We start from the raw sequence: 20,049 nt of genomic DNA on the forward strand, positions 1-20,049 counted from the left end.
TCTTCTGTTTCTTTAAAAGTTGTGCAGAGGGAAAGGAGAATTCCCACTTGTGGTTTTTCCCATTACACTGTTGCAAGAACACCTGCACTTGGCTGACTTTCTCTTCTCCTATATGTACAGGATCAGTCTCAGGCCTTGAACCTGGCAACCCTAAGTTAGTACCTACTCTGTGAATCTACACACCATTTTGGAGGAGCACAAATGAACCTTATTGTTTATCAATAAACATAGTTCCTGTTTCCTCATCTCGCCCTTTGATTGTGCAACACCTTGGCTCTTTTCAGGTATTCACTGCACAGGTGGAGAAGACTTGGGCCGATCTGCACCCCCCAATGTACATGATTTGATTACTGCCCACTTGATGAGTGGCAGCTGAGTGTATGTGAACGTATTAACCTAAACATCGTGATAAGAGCTTTCTATTTGTGAAGTTATATATCTGTGGTGGTCCATTCCCATATGCATATTCATTCGGAATTAAACATGCCAAGGATCGGGGCTGTCATTCCGGGCACTCTCTAATCTCAATCTTGGGAATGGGAAAGTATACACAACAATTCTGCTCCCTCACGTTGAATGCACCTTCGGTCTTTTCATTCGGTAAAACTGAATATTGGTGAACACTCGTACATTGTGCCCAAACTGAATTCTGATACGGATTACTTTGAAAACCGACTCCTCACGTCTCCCCAGAATAACGCAAGACGAGCTACTATTCCTTGCCTGGCAAGGACACTCTCACGCACAAACAAAGCCACGTGAAACAAAGCCACGTGATGCTGTTCAATGATGCTGTCTCACATGATCTCGGTTACGAGAAGGATTAGTTGTGATGACGCAAAACGTCATGCCGCTGAGCGAAATAGGAAGGACTGAGAGAAAAATGATGGCAACAAGAGCAGCTGCTCAGATTCCTTCACTGCCTGGTAAGTGTACCTTTCTGTGCCAGAACGTTTTATCTGCCCCGGTACCCCACTCATATTGTCCGATCCCTGCACAGGAACGCATGTCTTAGTTTCTAAATATGCATGGATAGGTTTAAAACTGATGAATTAGATTACATCCGTTTTGTTGAATCAGCTGCCACTTTGTGAAATACCTTTTAGTAGACTGTAGGCCAGGGCTAAACATCTTTATCTTAGGAAATGCCAAGTTGAAGTCGGTGTCCAATCCTATATATGTTTACTTATTGACTAAAGTGGCCCCTAGGGCTGTAATCTTATTTTTCCAAGTAAATATATGTAGAGATGTGCCATTAGCCTAAAAGGCGGATTGAAACAGAAAATAAGAAGGCACATGCAGTAAGTAAATTAATGGAGACCTGCAGAAATGTGCTTATGTTTTCTCTCATCCACTGGGTAGTTACATAAGTGTCTCATTGGGTGAAAGGCAGGTGCTCTCAGGAGGTACTCTTCTGCGAGCATTGCTACTTCTGCCACTTTTCTCAGACTCACAGCAGGGGTAGCCAATGTGATGCCCTCCAACTGTTGTTGGGCTGTAGTTTCCATAATTTCCAGTCACTGGCCATGCTGCCTGGGGCTCATGGGAACTGGAGCCCCAACAACATCTGGAGAGCACCGTAGCATAGAGTATACATGCTGTGAATGATTGGAGTTGAATGGAGAATGTGCATGAAAATGAACAGCCTTGCACATTCTCCAGAGATAATGGAGAATGTGCCCCGTTAGGAGATGAAGAGGGAATTGTGTAAATTTCTGGTCAATAGCCTAATGTCCACGTAATGTTGGACAATGCAGATATTGGACACGTTGGCCAGTGAATGTGCACCATCTCCATGTTGACCAAGCAATATATGAAATACCCTATGTTCCCCAAAATCATTTGGAAACTATAAATAATGACTGGGCAATATGCACAATTGTCTACTGAACTGTCCATTTGGACACATTTTCCATGTAGTGTAGTTAATGTACACAATGGCTGATTTTATGCACTTTCTGGATTTAACTTGTGTTCGCCACAGCAAAACATACACAAAACAAATTAACCCATAGTTCTCACCACAAGCAGCTTGCTGGTCATTTAAAAGTAAAGCAGTGTTTTGAGGGGCTTTGCTTCAGATAGCCCTTTTAGGTTTGCATATTTCCTTCTCTTCCTTTGAAAACAGGTGCAACTGTCAAGCTGATATTCACATTTGAAAAGCAGAATGTAGCACTGAGCATGCACATCCACTTTCATTTCAGTGTCTCAGTTTTCCAGGAAATACATTGTTATATTTTACATCTTTCCTCTTCCCCCTTGAAAAGAGGCATGGGGGTTGAGCAGAAATTCATATTTAAGAATAGAGTGTTGTCCTAAGTATACACACCATTTCATTCTGATAACTTCGTGTTCAGCTGAGCTATTGTATTGCGTTAATTTTGTATTTTGCTTCCTACTTTGAATGTAGGTATCTCATCCCCAATTCTCACCTTCCGTTATTTTCCCTGCCCATGTTTGCTTTGGAGAACAACTCATTGCTTTCAAAGGGTCTGCTAGTGTATGTGTATATAGGAGTTTTGTGCTCAGAGGAAACCTTCAGTGAGACCAATCCATGCCCCAGTGTATATTTGTTGCAAGGGAAAGGATGGCCGGCAAATTAATTCATTATGACATCTATTAGCAAGGGCAGAAGAGAAAGCACCAAGCCCTGCAGCAGTTAGGTACATGCCAATTATGGGTTTGATCATGCAGATGGAGGTGAAAATAGTGCATGCTGATGATGCTTGAAGAATTGGCCTGCTGCCTATGTAGCTCAACTGCCTTTAAAACTGACTTTTTTCGTTTCTTTTTTTTAAATGCTGTTTTAGTTCTTCCTTCATCCTGCACACATGCATGTTGATGTGGAAGTAAGTCCCCCTGAGATCAGTTAAACCAAACAAGATCAAACCAGAGATGGATTCCTTTATGATTCCATAAAACAAGCCACAGACCTGAACTTACAAGATGTGAACACAGTGGTTTATAACAAATGCTATTGGAGGTCGCTGATTCATAGGATTGCCATAAGTCATAATCAACTTGAAGGCACATAACACACACGTACAATAGTTGCTGTTACTTCTCTTTATTTCGGTTTTAGTTCTTCCTCCCTCCTGCACACACACATGTTGATACAGAAGCAATTCCCATGAGGTCATTAAAACATACTCATTTTTTAAACTTTATTATGTTTATATCCTGTCTTTCTTCCATGGAGATCAAGGCAGTGTGCATAGGGTTCCCAGGTTGTCTCTCATCCAGACCCAATCTAACTTAGCTTCAGCAAGGTAGCTTCATCATCTCCCTTCAGAAAATAGCAACAGCCGGAACCTCTGCTGAGGTTGGTATGCTTAAGTCCCTTAAATCCATCTCTGCATAAGGACGGACTGAAAGTATGTTTAGAATTAAAGCACTAGATGCAGACTTCACTAAATATTTCTACCTTTTTTTTAAGTAGCATTGGCAATTGTGATCCAGTTTTATCCATTCAGATCCCAGAGTGGTTTTATGAGAAGTAAAATCCTCTTGTTATTTTCTTGCGCTTCTAAATTTTATTTTCTTCTTGTTGTTATGTGCCTTCAAATCGATTACAACTTATGGCGACCCTACGAATCAGCAACGTCCAATAGCATCTGTCATGAACCACCCAGTTCAGATCTTGTAAGTTCAGGCCTGTGGCTTCCTTTATGGAATCAATCCATCTCTTGCTTAGTCTTCCTCTTTTTCTACTCCCTTCTGTTTTCCAGAGCATTATTATCTTTTTTAGTGAATCGTGTCTTCTCATTATTTCTCCAAGGTATGATAACTTCAGTTTCATAATCATTTTAGTTTCTAGTGATGATGGATAGAAATGGCCTTCAAGTCGATTCCGACTTATGGCGACCCTCTGAATAGGGTTTTCATGGCAAGTGATATTCAGAGGTGGTTTACCATTGCCTTCCTCTGAGGCTGAGAGGCAGTGACTGGCCCAAGGTCACCCAGTGAGCTTCATGGCTGTGTGGGGATTTGAACTCTGGTCTCCCAGGTCCTAGTCCAACACCTTCACCACTACACCGTTCCAGTTTAATTTGTTCTAACACCCAATTATTTGTCTTTTTCACAGTCTATGGTATGCACAAAGCTCTCCTCCAACAACACAATTTGATTGAGTTGATTTTTCTCGTATCTGCTTTTCTCACTGTCCAACTTTCATTACCATACATGTACAAGTACAATATTTATTTACAGTCATAGACCCATATTAAAAAGTACATACAATAATAACATGAACAAAGATTAAGTACATGAAAGAGAAATGCGTATCTGTTGAGCCTCATAAACAAACTTGGCAACTTGGAAAGTGATTTCTTTAACAGAGCCGGAAAGCAAATAGACAATAGTGGCTTCAGGTGATTTATGTGCGACTTTTAACAGTATATCATTAAGATACTTAAAATGAATCTGAGAATACAAGGGGCATGAGAAAAAGCTGTGATAAAGAGTTTCAATATCAGCACTGCATGGACAGACACGTTGCTCATAGGGGACCCCCCTTAACCCCCCTTCCAAGACCGCAGAATATAAAGAATTAAACCTGGCTTTAAAAAATGCTAAACGGAATTTGGGAATTGTAAGGAAATCTAAATAGGAACTAAACTTTCCAGGGAGGCAGTTTAATTTCAAATACAATGGGGAGCATGTTTTAGAAGCCAGGGAAATTGTATTCTGATAATCGATATCTTTAATTCTCGAGTGGATTATGGCTAAGGCATCGCTTGGAGCTTGAGATAGTAAATATTCCTTAGAGAGACCCATTTTCATTAATTTCATTTCCAATTTATGGTTCCAATTAGAAGGCCAATTATCATTCCAAAGTAAAGATAGAAAACCAAACGTAGCATTGGTTGATATTTTGACCCAATAATTTACAGTCAACAGCCAGGTCTGGCATTCCATTGAGATAAACCCACATTCTAGTCTAAGCGCCGCCGAGGGGGCACATCTGGGGACGCCTACCAAGCGTCGTAAGAAAGAGGAGAGAACTGCTTCAACTGTAGAGATTAGGAATACCATGGTATCAATAATCCTGACTTTAGTGTTCAATGATACATCTTTGCATTTGAGGACCTTTTCTAGTTCTCTCATAGCTACCCTCCCCAGTCCTAGCCTTCTTCTGATTTCTTGACTACAGGAATACCCCGCTGTACAGACCTTCATTTTAAGGACACTTGCGAGTATGGACATACTTACAGTAGCACCATTCCCCTGTTTACGTATGCTCGCTTCGCAAGAATGGACACAACCTTTGGTTGTGGTCTGTTCTTTTGGTGTGTGGGGGGTGGAAAGAGATGCGATTGCGCAACCGCAAATCAGCTGGGAGGCGCGACCGCAAATCAGCTGGGAGGCTCGGAGGCGCAGCAGCAGAGGCTTTAACGCGGGGCTTTGAGGCTCTGCGTGAAGGAGAGGTGGCACAGTGGCGGCGCAAGTGAAAAAAGGTAGTGCTTCACTTTAAATACATTTTTGGTTTACGTACTCGCTCTGGACCCATTGCGTACGTTAATGCAGGGTATTCCTGTATTGTCTCCAATTTGGTTAAATTTTGGAGGAGACTCGGGGTGCAATCATGCCAACATTAATCTGTCATATTCTGAAAAACGTAGCGCTCAATCCCAAGTAATTCTTACTTCAGAAGTACATCCAACTGAGTTTGGTGGGGCTTATTCTCAGGTTAATTGGTACAGGATTGTATCCTTAGATTTGTAATTCATAGTTCCTACTGTTCATCTGAAGCAGCCTTTAAGACAGCCATTTACCCTAGAGCAGCCTCTCCCAACCAGTGTGCCTCCAGATGTTGTTGGACCACAACTCCCATCAGCCTCAGCAAGCATTGCCAATGGTCAGGAAAGATGGGAATTGTGGTCCAACAACATTTGGAGGCACACTGGTTGGGAAAGGCTGCCCTAGAGTGTGTAACAATTCCTTCCAGATGAGTAACTTACTAGATCCATCATTCAAGCTGTTTGATGTGGAGGATCAGGTGGGAAAGTAAAATAATTTTTTAGCACTGGTAAGAGGTGTGTTTTTCATTTGTTTTGAAGGTTAGTCTAAGTATATTTTCCTTCAAACTCTGCAAAAGGAGTAACCGTGGAGTGATGTAAAAACTAGGTGATAAGCCAGTCATCAAAATAACTTTGGAAGAGGTTACAAGTCAACACTGCCAACCCACCGCAAACATGTCCTCTTCAGTTCCCAACCTTTACTGCCTTTATGAATTCCAAATACCAAAACCAGAAGTTCCAGGTGTTTGGACAGATACTTTGAAAATACTGCCTTGTTGAAACCTCTCTATCATGGGTTTATATTAATCCACTGATTCATGAACTCTGAATTAAGCCACTTTTTCATTAAGGCCTTTATAGTGTATCTCTATATTACCAGTTCATGATCTGTACTGAAGCCTGCTCCTTGTATTTGGCAAAATAATGGAGCTTCTCCATCTTCTGCTACCAATTATATATTCAATTTGATTCCTATATTGACCATTGGTGATGTCCAAGTGTACAGTTGTCTTTTTGGTTGCTCAAAAAATGTGTTTGCAAGAAAGAAGTTATTGACTTCACAGAATTCAATGTTTTTCTCTTGCTTCACTTCTATCTCCTAAGCCCCATTTTCCCACAATACCTAGTTCTTCTCTGTTCCCCACTTTTGCTTTCTAGTAATTTAATTTCAAATATTTTAAGTAAATGGGAAAATCTGTTCATCTCATTATGTTGTACCTCTAATAGCCTACTGTTTTATGAGCAGTCTTCATCGTAGATAAATATCTTGTACTTTCCAAGCGGTATATTCATCTGTCTGAGGTTACAATACTGGAGACTTTCTAGGGAAAAGGCCTCACTGAATACAGTAAGTCTGACCTCTGAGAAATTGTGCATTCAGTTGAGCTGTCAAATTAATTTTTTTTAATTTTAGGTTTGCTAGTTTAATTTGAGGATGGCTATAGATGGACCCAACTCTTGTTAATTGGCAGTGTAATGTATACATTGACGTAAGGTTCATTCAAGGGTTTGGAAGAAGCTTGTTCATAATGCTTACATGGTGCACTGCATAGTTTAAGTCTCATTAACTGGGTGATATTGAAGTAATTTTTTGTTTGCATCAATAAATATCTGAAGCTGGATGTTCGCACACCTAATGTCTTTCAGTCTATAGTAATAAAAATACAAACTGGTAAATTTGCTGTGCCTCTCTCTTGTCTAGTAAATAAGAAAGTATGAAAGTGAAAAATGGAAGTATAAGCATGAATCACACATTGTCATTTAAACTAAGCCATCTTATTTTCAATATAATCAGCTTTAAATCTGTTCAGATAGAATTAATATTTTAGGCTAGAAGAAACATTATTCATAGGTACTTACCATTAATTAAACTGCAGTTGAAATAACCAATTGCAATTACAATATTTTAAATTACTTTGTTTTGTGGCACTATGGCCTGCATACAGATGTGTCTGTAGCGATGTGACCTTTCCTCCCTGGTTGATTTAGCATAGTGTAGCATTCCTTGTGAATTTGCAAGCTATAGAGCCATCTAAATTAGTTAATGTAGAGAAATAGTGCATTGTTGATTAACTGTTGGAAGCCAAATTAGCTTTATCTTGCAGCTAGCTGATAGCATTATTTCAGTCATGGGACTAATATATCTCTAAATATGCTAATTGCACTCTAACGTGGTTTGTTGGGTGGCATTTTTAGCATTCTTATCTTTGGCATTATAATATTAATGGAAAGAGATATCTGCATGTGTAAGCCTGCTTTGCAATGTAGCTGCAGAGATACACACACACACGCACGCATAAATACATACATACACAGAGAGAGAGAATGAGAGAGAGAGAATGAATGATTTGTCACCTGCAAGTCTTGCAGATACTCTAAAAGGCTTCACTCCGACAAACCCCATTATGAACAATTATGGTAAAAATGTAGGTCCACTGTGATTTATTTATTTATTTATTTATTAGATTTATATACCACCCCATAGCCGAAGCTCTCTGGGCGGTTCACAACATAAACATCCAATATGCAATTAAAATATATATTAAACAACTTAAAAATAAAGTAATTATACCAGAAACCTAAACATAATTAAACACATAAGCAGCTACAAAACTCAACACTAAAATATTAAATATTTAAAAAGTATTAAATTGGTTAAATATTAGGATGTTAAGATGGACATTAGAAGCACAATAATACCAGTGGGAGAGCATTATATAATTTTGGAGTGCTATAGCATCAATATCACTGTCAACTGATCTTCTTTTTTAATGTAGATTTTTTAAATTTATTTATTATTTGATTTATATCCCGCCCTTCTTCCCAGCAGGAGCCCAAGTTCAGTGGGATGTACTGCCAGGTAAATATGCTATGGATTGTACGCTTAGATGATTGCCTCCTGAGTCCTTGGCCTCCAGTCCAGCCTTAATGGTTATAGGTATACCTAAGTAGTCACAGAGTTTTTTGGGAGCATCAACATTAACAGAGAATGGGGGATGTCCATTTTCATTATATGTAGAGGTGTAAATTACTGTATTTATGTTTAGCTTTGAAGTAGGCTTCATGTACATCAAGGGATAGGGAACCTATGGTCCTCTAGATGTTGCTGGATTATAACTTCTGTCATCCCTGACCATGTTGGCTGTGATCGATGAGAGCTGGAGTCCAATAACATCTGAAGTTCCCCATCCCTGATGTACATAGAAAAATAAAATATAAAAACCTACAATCCTAGGGAGAGTGAGCACATCCAACTAATTAGCCCACCTAACTCTGTAATATTAAGCAGTGCAAGTGTCTCCTGTATAAATAGTCACTTGTATTAATTTAAAATATTGCCTTTTCACATTGATTCAACTGCAGTGTGGCCAGGTTAGCATGTTATACTAAACCATAGTTCAGTACGACTTAAACAAATGCATGAACTATATGGAGCATTGAATGACCCCCTCCCCCCTCCCTTCTCATACAGCTAGAAGGATGAATTTGGAAGTTTTCATTTTGGTTTTTGATTAACTACAGCTTGCTGTGTCATCCACACCTGGAACTATAGTCAGTCTTAACTATGGTTAGTTCAAGCAAGGCAGCTTCAGTAACAATAGTTTGAAGCTGACTTGTTTGAAATGTTGTTAACGTTAATCATAGTTTGTCAGTATGGACAAACCACAGTTAAGCAAAAGCTTCTATTTTTTTTCTTGCTGACTGTATGCGGTGAGAAGGGAGGTTTGCTGTGGCTCATTTCTGCTCGTTCAGATTGCACTAAGCTGTGGCTTAGCTCTCACATGACATCTGAATGCTGCTAGTGACTTCTTGCTCACATCATTCCTATTAGAATGCCATCTGACAATTTTCATATGTAGAGCTCTGTGGAGACATGTTTTAATAAAATCTAATCTGATTTGCCATAAGCAACATTTTCTTTTTAAAAAAATAATTAAGAAGACTGCTGATCACACAGAATTGATTGAAGGAACTAGAACCTCTAAATATTTATACTTGTATCTCTTTGAATTGATGAAAACATGGTCTTGCATCCTTGCAACATTTCCAATGTATATAGTTTCCACTTCCCCCCTGACACTCTGTGCTTTTATATAGCATTTATAGCCCTATGTAAATAACTGTTTGTTTATTTAAAACAATTTGCTTTGTTTATCAGCTGAAAAAGCTCCCAGAGTGTCCAACAAAGATTACAAATAAGACAGTCCCTGTACTCAGCTTACAATCTTTAAAAAGCACACAAAAGGAAAAGGGATTGCAGGGGGAAGAGGAAAAAACAAACCCAGACGCTAATTCTTTACAAAGTTCAGCAGGTCATGGAACTGCAGCTAAGTACAATAGAAAGGGGTTGTTTCCTTACCTTCTGATGGCCTCAGTGATTAGAGTTGGGAGCTGGAGGGGCTGCTGAGTCAAGCTGTCCTGCCCAAAGTTGAGGAACTGAACAGTCTCCACGGGGCGGTCTCCAACAGTTCTTGTTGCACTTCAGCGGGGGGGGGGCAGAAGCGGGGGGAGTTGAAGTATCAGTGACTGGGATATGTGCACTCTGGAGACTTTCCCTGCTGCTTGCCCCCTCCCCTAGCTCATCCTCCCAGTCCTCAATGTCAGAGCCTGGTGCCTCAAAGCCTCCCCTACCCACCTGGATCACCACAGTTCCCCATTCTAGAGATATCCTGGAGCTTCCTAACCATCTTCCTGAAACACTGAGATTTTTTCAAATCTTGGTTGGCTTTAGATGGCATGCAAATTATGTTAATTCTATGCAGCCAAAATATGAAAATTAGCTATGATCCTCAGACTCATTATATATTAAACATACATAAAGTATGGCTTCACTGGTAATAAATAAATACTCAGTTGAATAGAATTTGCAGAAATGAGACCTTGCTAGAGCCACTGATGTTCTTCCATCACTACTAGAAGTACCCTGCCTATAAATTGGAGACTTGTTCCCTGTACATTCACCCATGCCTCATAATCCTGTTAGTGGCTTTGTCTTCTTTTTGCTATTTACACGAAGCAGGAGTTCATTTTTTAACTCAGGTTTGTTTCCCCCCACCATCCCAAGATGTTTGGTTGATAAATTATGATGTGCTTGTTAGAATAACAGCTGGATATGGTTTACTCTAAAAATAGAGTGTTATTTTAGTAAGACTGGTTCTTCCTTTGGAAAATAATTCTAAAACCTCTCAATTAAACCCCATATTTAATCAGCAGGGTATGTTGGCAGAAGACAACTGCTGACATCTAATGAATTCTTCTAATTTGCTAAATTATTCTACATAATTGACAGTACATTTAACTTCTTAATAACTTGGAGTTCGCTTTTCTACAGAAACCCTGGAGTGCTAAATTCTTTATTTTCCCTGGTTCTGCACGGTTCTCTGCATTTAACTGAAAAGTTTGAATAGTTCTTTGCTTTACAATCAGGGTATTGTTTTTTCCCTGTTCTCATAACATGATATAGATTTTCTGGAGAAAGTGTAGGACATGGAGGAGGGTGGGATGTTGCATTCAAAAATTTGCAGATCAAAAGGGTTGTCTTTGCTGAGCCAACATTTTTCTAAGATAGATGTGGTGGAGGGAGGCTTGCATTTGCATTGTTGAAACTGGTCACACTATGTTGGAAGCCACTTTACTTACACAGCTTCCCGTGTAGTGCAGTACCTTACAGTTGTGCTACAACTGACCATGCATGTGTAATGCTGCATATATGATTTGGACCTTTGTTTCTTTGGGGCAGTTGTGACATTTTTTCAGTGAAACAAATTACCTGGAAACCATGTGGATTTGTACATGGTATAGAAATCCGAATATAACTTCAGCTATCATGTCCTCTTACAGATAGAAATGTTTCAGTTAGCAGTTGGCTATCTAAAACTAGGGAATGGTTAGCTCCAGACTTGCCCAGATACAAATGGAAGGGCTCCTTCCATTTGTGGGAGGAACTGAAATCCAGCAGAGGGAAGATGATTTTCATCAATTAACCTTTGAACTCCACAAAGGCACCTCCCATAGTAAGGGTCCCCCAGTCCAGCTTTTCAGGGGGTGCGGGGAGCTAGAGGGAAGGAAGTCTTGGCAAGGATAGCGTCCCCATCAGCTGCCTCCAGTACAGCTGGACTCAACTGACCACAAGTCTGAATCATAATCCAGCCCAATTACTCAGAACAGTATGAAAACATCTTTACCAAATATTTTCATTTTTTTGGAATAATAAAGCTTGAGTCATTCCAGTTGCCCCCCAGCTGGTAGTTGCGGACAAGGAAGGGGCTGGCTTGTGCAACTGTGGCAAGCTGAGCAGGCCCTAGCCAGCTGGGGAGGACTAGCCTCAGAGGGAGGCAATGGTAAACCCCCTCTGAATACCGCTTACCATAAAAACCCTATTCATAGGGTAGCCATAAGTCGGGATCGACTTGAAGGCAGTCCATTTCCATTCCATTCTGGAGAACTTCTATAAGTACTTCAGGCAAAATGAAAATGAGACTGCATCATTTGATGCTTTCCAAAAGGAAATGCGTATTCACTCCCTAATTTCTGGTAAGGTGTAACGGACAATATACACAGTGTTGTCAGTTGAATAAAAGTTTATTCTGCCTATTAACTGATTAAAATAAATGCAGTGTTTTAGGACTTCCACATAAATGTAACTATAACCATCCAAAGGGACTGGGGAGTTTGACACGGACAAAAAATAACAATTTGTTATTTATTTATTCATTCATCCTGCCCTTCATCCCAAAAGGAGTCCAGAGTGGCAAACAAAACACTAAAAACACTCCAAAACATCTTAAAAACAGACTATGATATATATTAAAACAAAACATATTTAAAAACATATTTTTTAAAAAAGCTTTTAAAACATCTTAAAAAGCAATTCCAGCACAGACGCAGACTGAGATAAGATCTCCACTTGTTGAAAGAGGAAGGTCTTCAGTAGGTGCCGAAAAGATAACACTGATTGTGTCTGTCTAATCTTTAAGCCCCTACAAGGTCTGCTTCCTATGTTGCACGGAATGGATCTCCTGATAAGATGGTATCTGCAGGAGGCCCTCACCTGCAGAGCATAGTGATGGATTGGGTATATAAGGGGTAAGACAATCTTTCAAGTATCCTGGTCCCAAACTGTATTGGGCTTTGTACACCAAAACCAGAATCTTATATATAATAGTAGTTTATTCGGTCAATGACCAGCATCAAAAACCAAAATCTTGAAATTAGCTAATGGGCAGCCAGTACAATTGTTTCAGCAGCTGGATGACATGTTGGTGATATCCTGTCCCAATGAGCAGTCGTGCCACCACATTTTGTACCAAATGCAGCTTGCGGACCACAGAGCACATTACAGTAATCCAACCTGGAGGTTACCAGTGAGTGGACAACAGTGGTTAGGCTATCTTGGTCAAGAAACTGCTGCAGCTGTCTTACCAGCTGAAGCTGGTAAAAGGCACTCCTAGCCACTGAGGTCACCTGGGCCTCTAGCGACAAGGATGGATCCGGGAGCACCCCCAGACTATGAACCTGCTCTTTCAGAGGGAATGCAACCCCATCCAAAGCAAGCAACTGACCAATTATCCAAACATAGGAACCACCAACCCACACCACCTCTGTCTAGCTAGGATTCAGACTCAGTTTACAGGCCCTCATCCAGCCCACCACCAAGTCCAGACACTGGTCCAGGGCTTGCACAGCCTCTCCCGATTCAGATGTTGCAGAGAAATAGAACTGGATATCATCAACATACTGCTGATACCTCGCCCCAAATCTCCTGATGACCACTCCCAAGGGCTTCATATAGATGTTAAACAGCATGGGGGACAAGATGGTACCTTGCAGCACCCCCCGCAGTTGTGCCAGGGGGTCAAAAAACAGTCACCCAATGCTATTCTCTGAAAACGACCCTGGAGATAGAATCAGAACCACTGTAAAACAGTGTTCCTGATGCCCATCTCACTAAGTCAGCTCAGAAGGATACCATGATCAATAGTATCAGAAGCCACTGAGAGATCAAGAATAACAGGGTCACACTCTCCCTGTCCTTCTCCTGATAAAGGTCATGCATCCGGGTGACCAAGGCCAATTAAGTCCCATAACCAGGCCTGAACCCAGACTGGAATGGGTCAAGATAATCTGTTTCATCCAAGAATACTTGCAATTGCTGCGCCACAACCCTCCAATCACCTTCCTAGAAAAGGGGGTATTTCTGACCAGACTGTAGTTGTTACAAACCATTGGGTCCAGGAGTGGTCAGATCACTGCCTCTTTCAGAGCAACTGGGACCACCCCCTCCCACAAAGATATGTTGACCACACCCTGCATCCACTCAGTCATACCCCCTCAACAAGCTTTAATAAGCCAAGAAGGACAAGGGTTGAGGGGGCACGTTGCTGGCCACATTGTCACAAGCACCTTGTCCGCATCATCAGGCCACATCCACTGAAACTGATCCCAAGAAGTTGCAGGAGACGTTGGACTGGACACCTCACTGGGGATTACAGTAGATGTGGATGAGGCATCAAGATTGCTACAGAGGTGATTAATAATAATAATACTCCTACTCTATCAAAGGCTTGGCAGATGAGGTGAGGATTATATCCTACTTAGAGTAGACCCACTGAAATAATTAATTTAAGCCCCTTTACTGTAATGGATCTATTCTAGGTATGCCCATTCAAATTTAGCTGATGACAACCCTGAATTTTTAGTTTGCCCCAAAAGATAGCCAGCGATAGTGTTGCATCCCAAGATAGGGCATTCCATAACCAGGATGCCACCACCAAAAAGCCCCTCTTGTGTACCGTTGAGCTATGTGCATCATGAGATGGTGGAATATTAAGAAAGAGCTCCCTAGCAGATTTCAATTGCTTTGGCAGGACAGCACAGAGAGAGATGTTCCTTCAGATAACAAGATCCCAAGTTGTTCAGGGCTTTATATGTTTATATAGACACTTAAATTTCCTTCTCGACAGATACTGTGGTAAGAGACAATAGATGTGAGACAGCTCACAGAAGGTAACTCATTAGTCCACTCATGGAAATCTCACGGCCATTTTTTAAAAAATTATCGCTAGCTAGGGTCTCAAAAGATTAAAAAAAAATCCAATACAAAGGGATCCCTGCCATGCAAGGCTGGTCATAGCAGTGCTGTGGAGATGGGGGGAGGGGCTCTGTGCAAACCCCACACCTGAGTGTTCAAGCCTGTCTGAACGTGGCTCCCAGTATGTATAAATAAGCATGTGCGAGCTTCCATGTCTTCTCTTTCCATATGCAATCAGGGGCAAGGTTGTATCGTATGTGTAAGAAGTCTCTTTTAAAACATCCTGGTATTTTGTATTGTATTTTTATTTTAAAAATCACAAGGTTACATATATAGTTTTTATTTATTTATACGTATATTTGCTGTTTAAAAAATTATTAAACTTTGCAAACTGACTTACTTCTGTTTTTTAAAAAATGGGCCAAAGGACAACTGTGTAACAAATGTAGCTTAACTAGGAATAATTCTGTTTTACTGAATGTTTGAAAATCTGCAAGATGAATAAGGCCAGCACAGCTGCCAAGTCATGGAAGGCTAACTCTGTGTTTTATTACACTGAAATAAATGTGTGCATGTTTGAAATGTAATAAATATAATGGTACTAGGATCGAATGTATCAGGATGGTGATGCAGGACTTTGTAAAAACGTTAAAAGTCCTCACAACTTGTTGTCTAGCACGGCCATCTAACATTTAAGAATAAACAAACCATTGCCCTTAATCTCTACCTTAGGGTCATAACAAAGATATGCTCAATAGGAACCAGTTAATCAATCCTGAAAGTCAGCTTGCCTGCACTTGCAGCTGTGTCTACAATTGTTGCTCACAGCCAGACATACTTCTCCATCTGATATATTTTTCTGTGAATTTGGCCTATTGCTTGATAACCCATAGATTTCCCTTTGCTAGGATAAGAAACGGCATATAGCAAGGAATACAGTTCCTGTGAGATCCCCATATGCGTTGGAGATGTAACATAGCAGAGAGTGAGGCCAAGGGCTAAGTCTCATACGTGCCTCCTCAGTTTTAGAAATGCCACACTGTCAAGTGGTCTGTTGGTCATGAAAGAAGGTTATAAAAATAAAAGCTAGCCCATAGAACAAGCAAGTAAAAAGCACCCACTAAAAAAAAACACAGTTGTAGGTTATATTCATTTAAGAGTGTGCAGATATTCAGTGAAAGTTTTAGAATCTAGTCATTTGAGGGCCAAACTGCATGTGATGTTAATGTGATATGCCCTCCTTAGATCCAAGAATTGGATCCATAGCTGTATGGGGACTTGATCTAGATTAGGACCCTAGGATGAGAATAGGGTGGCTTTAATCCTTCTCCCCCATCTTCCTGATGCAGTTCTGGTATGGCCTATTGCACTTGCAATTTGCAGGAGGCGGGGCTTCCATTTGGAGTGAATGGGAGCTTTTCCCCTTTGCAAATTGCAGGCATGGGTAACCCCAGAGCAGTTTGGGACTGCATGGGGTGGGGGCAGCAAAAGGCTAAGGCCTTCCTACATCCCATTTCAAGGCCTCCCATGCTGGCTGTTGCCAAAAGAAAATATGTGGACTCAAGAGCAAACCATGTGATTAATGTCATGTGGAGTTTGTCCCAAATAATGCCAATCCCTGTCTCTGGTGATGATTCTCACCTTGCTCTGCTCAAGTAGATAATTTTGTATAATAAAAAACACTAGGGTGGTATTCAGACCTAGTCCTAGTTAGAGTAGACCCATTGAAGTTAATAGATATTACTAACTTAGGTTCATTAATTTCAATCTGTCTGCTCTGAGTAGGACTTAATGGAATACAACCCTTAGTGTTTTACTAACTTGTTCATCTGAAATGTTCCAAGTCTAACTCCTATGATTGTCTATGATAGTCTCCTTAGTGATTTCTTTGATGCTTTAATGGATTTGTCCAATAACTTTTATGCACTTCCAAACTTAATAAGATTCCAATATATTCAACAACAGATGTATCAGGTGCTGATTTTTATAATTATAGTGGTCTTTCCACAATCCCAGCATGCCCATACTAGCTTTGAGGGGATTTCTTTGCTGTTTTGTTTGCATTGGAACTTATTGGACTGGGGGGCATGGGCAGGCAATGAATCTAAATAATTCGTGCAGCTGGGGACTACAGCTGGAATTGTAGCTTTATCATTATTATTTGTATCCAGAATAGAACATCAGTACTTAAATGCCTTGATTACCTACCAGTTTGCTTCTGAGCACATTCAGAGTGCTGGTTTTAAACTTTCAAAGACGTAAATGGTGGAACCAGGGTACCAGAAGTTCTGCCTACTAAAAAATAAACCACTCTGCTTGTTGAGATCATCTATATGGAGACTTGACTCTGTGTGCCCCCACCTTCTGAAGTATGACTGATGGTTATTGGACAGCGGACTGCTCAGCAATGGAAATACAGTCCACTTTATGTTCACCTGGCACCACTAAATTTGATAACTTTTGTGTGCCAGATGAAAAGTAATATCTTGCCTGCCTGGGTGTATGATGATTTTTAAGTGGCTTTAGTGCTCTGGTTCTTTTCAATTGATTTTTATATTAATTGCTTTTTATCTACTGTTGGCTGAAATTTTGCAGCCTGTATTGTTACTTTGTTTCTGTAAATTCATGATGATTATTGTTACTAATTTTAAAAAAGTTTGTGAGCCACCTTGAAAAAACATTTAAAATGAAAGGCAGGATAGAAACATTTGTAATTATTTTTATTTTAAAAAATGCTTCCTATAGGCCTGCATGAGGAGGAAAGGAGAGATTACTCTACAGTTTCTTTGTTCCTTGGTCCAACATTCAGAAGAGTCTGTGACTGAAATAAATATTTTTTAATGTAACAGTGAACAACAAAAACTAAAAAAAATACATACTTAAAAATTATTTTTATTAAATTCTTGTTGGGACAATAAATTAATGTACAGTATTGAGGTTTTTATGATACCTAGGTACAGTCTGCTATTTTATTCTGTTGTATTGTTACATTTAAAAAAAAGCATTTCCTTCCTCTTAAGATATCCCTTTAGGGAAGTTGTTATAAACCTGCCAAGTTTATCCAAGGCTGCCAACATTTCAGGTTGACAGTTTCAGTGGGGCATATAAATTTCAGGGCTAAATTGAAATCCAGGATTAGCATAGGCCTTGGGCTGGCACACTTCTTACTTTTTTTAATTTTAGAAAAGCGGGGGGACTAGGGTTTTTTTAAGCTGTCTGCTGTCTTGTATTACAAATAATACATATTAATTAGCTAAAACTGGCTGTATCAGCACATTCTGCCATCACCTGACAACACCCTATATTACTTTTTTCATTTTTGAAAGAAATTTTTGTCTGCATTGGGAAGGGGTGTTCGCCCTCTGCAACACAACAGAATTTGTGTTCATCACAAAACATGTCCTGTGAACATTCCTCAATTAGGAAACTTATGATTAATATCAGACTGATTCTAAATTGCTACGGCTATGCTGCATATTATGAAATCATAAATATTTACCAAAATATTTGTATTCTGGATGTTAATGTGCTGCTTCAAAATCTTATTTAGCATAAAAAATTATGCTATCAGGACTGCAACAAAAATTTGATGAAACAATGTTTGAAGTGTGGGGGGGGCAGGAAGCCAAGCTTAATCAAGAGTGTGTAATAATTTATGGGTTCGGGGCTATAAGATACAATAGATAACTGTTGTCATATGATCAATCTTCTATAAAAATCTGTTTATTTTGTATTGTAGGTGATGATGTCAAACCTTTTACACCAGAACAAGTGAAAGAAATTTTGATGTCTCTTCAGAAACCTGCAGTCTTCTGCAACATGGCATTTGACTGGCCAGCACTTCATTGGAACGTTACATGTCTTGCTAAGCTACTCTCTGGAAAGAGAATACTTTTTAGGATAGGAAGGAAGGACATAGACACAGGTAAGTGCAATGCACAATCTTCTTCCACACTTTTTCTTAAATTTATATTTTTGTTGTATTTTTAAATATTTGCCCCACCTGTCAGTCTAGAACAAGATGGCTCACAATCGTAATAAATATCCTAAAACTGAAAAACAAAAAATTCTCTTAAAATAACCAATAAAACATCATTGAACAAACATAAAATCAGCAGAACATGTAGAAATCATCTCCTAAAGGTTTCCAAACCTAAGAGGATTAAAAAAAAAGACTCTTAAGCACTCATATCTCCCCTGCCCCCAAGTGGTTCTGGAATAAAAATGCCATAATTGTCCTGAAAGGATAAAAAAAAGTAGAGTCCCACAGAATGAATGCCATTATAGAGAAAGCCTTGCTGCTTGAACCTCCAAATCTTACTTCAGATGGTAGAGGCATTTGGGGATCTTATGTCATGACTTAAGCGTAAATGACAGTTCTTTCAGGAGAAGACATTTACAGGAGCAGGGGTGGAAACTTGTGGCCCTCCAGAAGTCACTTAAGTCCAGCTCCTCTCAGCCCCAGCCAACACAGCCAATGGTCAGGGATGGTGGGGGTTGTAGTCCAGCAACATCTGGTTCTTTTCCCATGCTCTACTCTAAAGAACCCTGCATGTGGGCAAGTTAGAGTTAAAACCAATATTTTCTGGGCACAAATCAAAGTAACTGTAAACGAGTAGGGTTTTGTTTTCAACTCAGCTGTGATGCGTTCCCTTAAATCAGAACCACTTACCAGTTGGGCTGGTAGATTCTGGGTCAGTTTATCATCTGACGACATTGAATATTTATGTATGGTAGATTTACATGCACAGGGCATCTTCATTTGTAGTCAATGTTCCATAAAACATACTGTAATATAGTTATGAATATAAATATACTATACATAAAGGTGGGATGCCTTTTCCTTTTGGAAACTCCTGTGTCAGGATCACTATCTTTTGGGGAGGTTTCTCCATAATATTATTATTATTAGGAAGTGATTCTGTTGCCATTGAGTTGAGGTAACAATGCTCTCCCCTTTGCCGGCATTGGCTGTTCAGCCAAAACAGGCTGCAAGGTGCTTAAACATCTCAGGACACAGGCCCATGACACAAATTTCTATGTGCTAATTTAGGCTGCATCTGCACCATACCTTTACTGCACTGTTATACCACTTTAAAAAGTCATGGTTTCCCCCAAATAATCCTGGGAACTGTAGTTTGTTAAGGATGGTAAGAGTTGTTAGGTGACCCCCCCCATTCCACTAACAGAGATGCAATTCCCAGAGTTCTCTGGGAAGAGGGAGTAATTGTTAAATCACTCTGGTAACTACAGCTCTGTGATGGGAATAGGAGTTTCCTGACAACTCTCTGCACTCTTACTTCGGGGGAAACCATGACTGTTTAAAGTGGTATAACAGTGCTTTAAATATATGGTGCAGATGTGGTCTTATACATATAGGTTCCTCTGGGCAAAGTGAAGTGGTGGGTGGGAGCTCACCATCAGCCCTGTACTTTGCAGCATGCCCAGCCACCCTGTAAGCAAAGTTTTTAAAAAGGGAGGAAAGGGGCGGCAGATCCA

The 20,049-nt window shown here is 40.0% G+C and overlaps 1 protein-coding gene across 4 annotated transcripts in view; it reads left to right on the forward strand.

Annotated features, from left to right (window-relative positions):
* Nucleotides 1-740: 740 nt before the first annotated feature.
* The window catches only part of HSPBAP1 (HSPB1 associated protein 1), an 89,319-nt gene continuing 70,010 nt past the window's right edge, over nt 741-20,049 (forward strand). Inside the window, exons 1-3 of one of the 4 annotated variants that reach the window (XM_061609110.1) lie at nt 741-926; nt 8,350-8,379; nt 18,290-18,475. In XM_061609110.1, coding sequence (XP_061465094.1) covers nt 833-926; nt 8,350-8,379; nt 18,290-18,475 — 310 coding nt within the window. In that variant the 5' untranslated portion in view covers nt 741-832. Of the gene's footprint in view, nt 927-8,349; nt 8,380-18,289; nt 18,476-20,049 lie in introns of those variants that run through there. The other 3 variants (XM_061609108.1, XM_061609109.1, XM_061609112.1) reach the window with 3 other exon arrangements.

The sequence above is a fragment of the Rhineura floridana genome, chromosome 2 (genome assembly GCF_030035675.1).
Source record: "Rhineura floridana isolate rRhiFlo1 chromosome 2, rRhiFlo1.hap2, whole genome shotgun sequence".
Classification (NCBI taxonomy): domain Eukaryota; kingdom Metazoa; phylum Chordata; class Lepidosauria; order Squamata; family Rhineuridae; genus Rhineura; species Rhineura floridana.